The 3,025-nt window shown below is 51.9% G+C and overlaps 1 protein-coding gene across 1 annotated transcript; it reads left to right on the forward strand.

The window, feature by feature from the left end:
- The first annotated feature begins 1,803 nt into the window (after positions 1-1,803).
- Positions 1,804-2,760, forward strand: LOC115307845 (olfactory receptor 14J1-like). The gene has a single exon (XM_029963657.1). The coding sequence runs from the start codon at positions 1,804-1,806 to the stop codon at positions 2,758-2,760; it is 957 nt and encodes a 318-aa protein (XP_029819517.1).
- The last annotated feature ends 265 nt before the right edge of the window (positions 2,761-3,025 follow it).

Below are 3,025 nucleotides of genomic sequence, written 5' to 3' on the forward strand. Positions count from 1 at the left end.
CCTTGTCATCACTGTCTGCAGTTTTCTGCTCTAACTGGAACCTGGGGACATGTTCTCAGTTATGTCCCTCAGTGAGACTCATTAGCACTACAAGAAACTTCAGTGTTTCAATCTCACTTTGACTTCCTGAAAAGTTGTTTGAACTTCCTCTCAGGAACTGAGTCTCATGTAAACAACATCAAAGTCCCCTGAGGGTCATGAAATGCCTGGGGCTGTTGCTGTGCTGCTGAGCTGGGCCGGGCTCCTGGCACACAGGGAGCTCCTGGCAAGCAAGAAGAGCTTCAAAGAGACAGCTCTGCTGCTGAGCAGCTCCTCTGCACAGCCCAGCAGGGCTGAGGGCACTGCCAGGGCAGCTCAGGGACACCAGCAGGGCACAGACAGAGCTTCAAGGGGCTTAGCACTGGCAGGAGGGCTGAGAGCTCCCTGCAGGAGGAATCTTGGCAGGGCTGCACATGGTGAGTCTGTGGCTGCAGGGCAGTGCAGGGGCAGCTCCTGGAGGCATCTCCTAAAGCTGGCCCAGCCCCAGCTGATGGGATGGGTGAGCAGGGGCTGTTTTGGGGCACTTTGGAAGAGCTGTGAAGCCGGGAGTGCAGCCAGGGGTGCCCAGGGCTGTGGGGCAGAGCAGGGTCCTGCAGCCCAGGGCGCTGTGCTGGGCAGGGACTCTGCTGCCTGCCAGGGGCAGCTCTCAGCCGGCCTGGGGAGCTGCTGCCAGGGCTGGGGCAGAAGGGCTGTGGGCAAGGAGCAAACCTGGCAGCTGAGGGAGGATCTTTTCCATGTCTCCCTGTTGCAGGGTCAGACCTGCTCACAGCTCCAGACCACTACACCACATTGAATGGAGAATTTTTTGCAAAACTCAGAAAAGACAGGGACTACAGGAAAGGAATTAGTCCTGAGGTGTGTTTCCTGCTTAGGCATTGTAGCACAGACATTGTTCTCTCAGTTCAGGAGGCTGCACTGAAATTCCAACTCTTTTACTCTCAGAGATGAATATTTCAGGCAGTCTCAAAAATGAGCACAGGACCCTGGGCAGTGCTGAGCCTTCCCTTGGGGGTGGGCACTCTCCTGTACCAGCTCTTGGCTTCCCTGCAGGAGGGCTCCTGTCCTGCTCTGTCCAGCACAGCTGCACCTCTGGGCTGGCACAGGGGACACTTCACAGAGCTGACCTTGGAAACAACATTGTCCTGCTCTCATCACTGCATTGTGGATGTAGTTTTCAATATTTGTTTGTGTGAAATCAAAGTGAATGCAGTACAAGGTAAAGAGCATGGCAGATGGGAAACAGGCTAAAGGACTCTGCAGCTCTCCTGGCTCTGCTTTTAACCACAGAGATTTGAGCCCTTTTGTCTCTTGTCTTTTCTAAAGATTCTTCAAATTTTTAGCAATAAAAATGGGAATTTTTACTCCTAAAAAGAACACCCTGAAGATTTAATGGTGGAACATATCTAACAGAAAAATTATTCTAAAGAGAATAGAAACCTCTGTTCTGCAGACCACACTCTTGTGAGTAGAGGGGTCAGAAATGGAGCTTTTCTGTTAAAGGTGGGTTACATCTGACATCTCTTGTGATCATCAGAGCTGTCACAAACCAGCTCCATGTCGCCACTGCAGCAGAGCAGAGCTGAGCCCTTGGCAGCACATGGCCAGAATTCTTGCTGTTCACACCACTCTGAACCAGCTAAAGGGAAATACAAATGGTTTGGGGGGATTACTATGAAAGATGGAGTATCTTTGCTGAGAGGGGTATCTCCTAGTTGTTCTGTGTCTTTTCCTTTTCTGAATAGACCCTGTACTGAGGAACAGCAAATGTCCAACAGCAGCTCCCTCACCCAGTTCCTCCTCCTGGCATTCTCAGACAGGCGGGAGCTGCAGCTCCTGCACTTCTGGCTCTTCCTGGCCATCTCCCTGGCTGCCCTCCTGGCCAACGGCCTCATCCTCAGCGCCGTAGCCTGTGACCACCACCTGCACACCCCCATGGGCTTCTTCCTGCTCAACCTCTCCCTCACAGACCTGGGCTGCATCTGCACCACTGTCCCCAAAGCCATGCACAATTCCCTCTGGGACACCACAACCATCTCCTACATGGGATGTGCTGCACAGGCCTTTCTGCTTGTCTTCTTTCTTGGAGCAGAGTATTCCCTCCTCACCATCATGTGCTACGACCGCTACGTTGCCATCTGCAAACCCCTGCACTACGGGACCCTCCTGGGCAGCAGAGCTTGTGCCCACATGGCAGCAGCTGCCTGGGCCACTGGCTTTCTCAATGCTCTGCTGCACACAGCCAATACATTTTCCCTGCCCCTGTGCCAGGGCAATGCCCTGGGCCAGTTCTTCTGTGAAATCCCTGCCATCCTCAAGCTCTCCTGCTCACACTCCTACATCAGGGAACTTGGGCTTCTTGGGGTTAGTGCTTGTTTTTGTTTTGGTTGTTTCATTTTCATTGTTTTCTCCTATGTGCAGATCTTCAGGGCTGTGCTGAAGATCCCCTCTCAGCAGGGACGGCACAAAGCCTTTTCCACGTGCCTCCCTCACCTGGCTGTGGTCTCCCTGTTCCTCAGCGCTGCTGCATTTGGCTACCTGAAGCCCCCCTCCATCTCCTCCCCATCCCTGGACCTGGTGGTGTCAGTTCTGTACTCGGTGGTTCCCCCAGCACTGAACCCCCTCATCTACAGCCTCAGGAATCAAGAGCTCAAGGATGCCCTGAGAAAAATGATGACTCGATGCCTTTCAGGATCAATAAAGTGTTTGTTTTCTGGTTCATAGAATATAGAATGGGACTCACTAATGGCCCAGCCTTCCTGCTCAGGTTTTTCTCAGAGGTCATTGGATTGTTCTTGCAATAATTTTCCGTGCAATTAAATGTTGTTATGCATCTGCCTTCTAATTTAGTGTCCACCCACTGAATGTGACCCAGAGATTTATAAATGATGAAGTGTGCAATCTGTATATTTAAACAAAATAAAGGACCCTGCAGTGCCTTCTTTGTCCAAGACCCTTCTTCTCAGATGTTCCTAAAGGACAGCACACT

This window comes from Manacus vitellinus, unplaced genomic scaffold (genome assembly GCF_001715985.3).
Source record: "Manacus vitellinus isolate BGI_N305 unplaced genomic scaffold, ASM171598v3 ctg7180002428504_pilon, whole genome shotgun sequence".
NCBI lineage: Eukaryota > Metazoa > Chordata > Aves > Passeriformes > Pipridae > Manacus > Manacus vitellinus.

What these genes read in the sequence shown, in the direction of transcription:
- LOC115307845 (XM_029963657.1), top strand. Translation starts at nt 1,804, where the DNA reads ATGTCCAACAGCAGCTCCCTCACCCAGTTCCTCCTCCTGGCATTCTCA.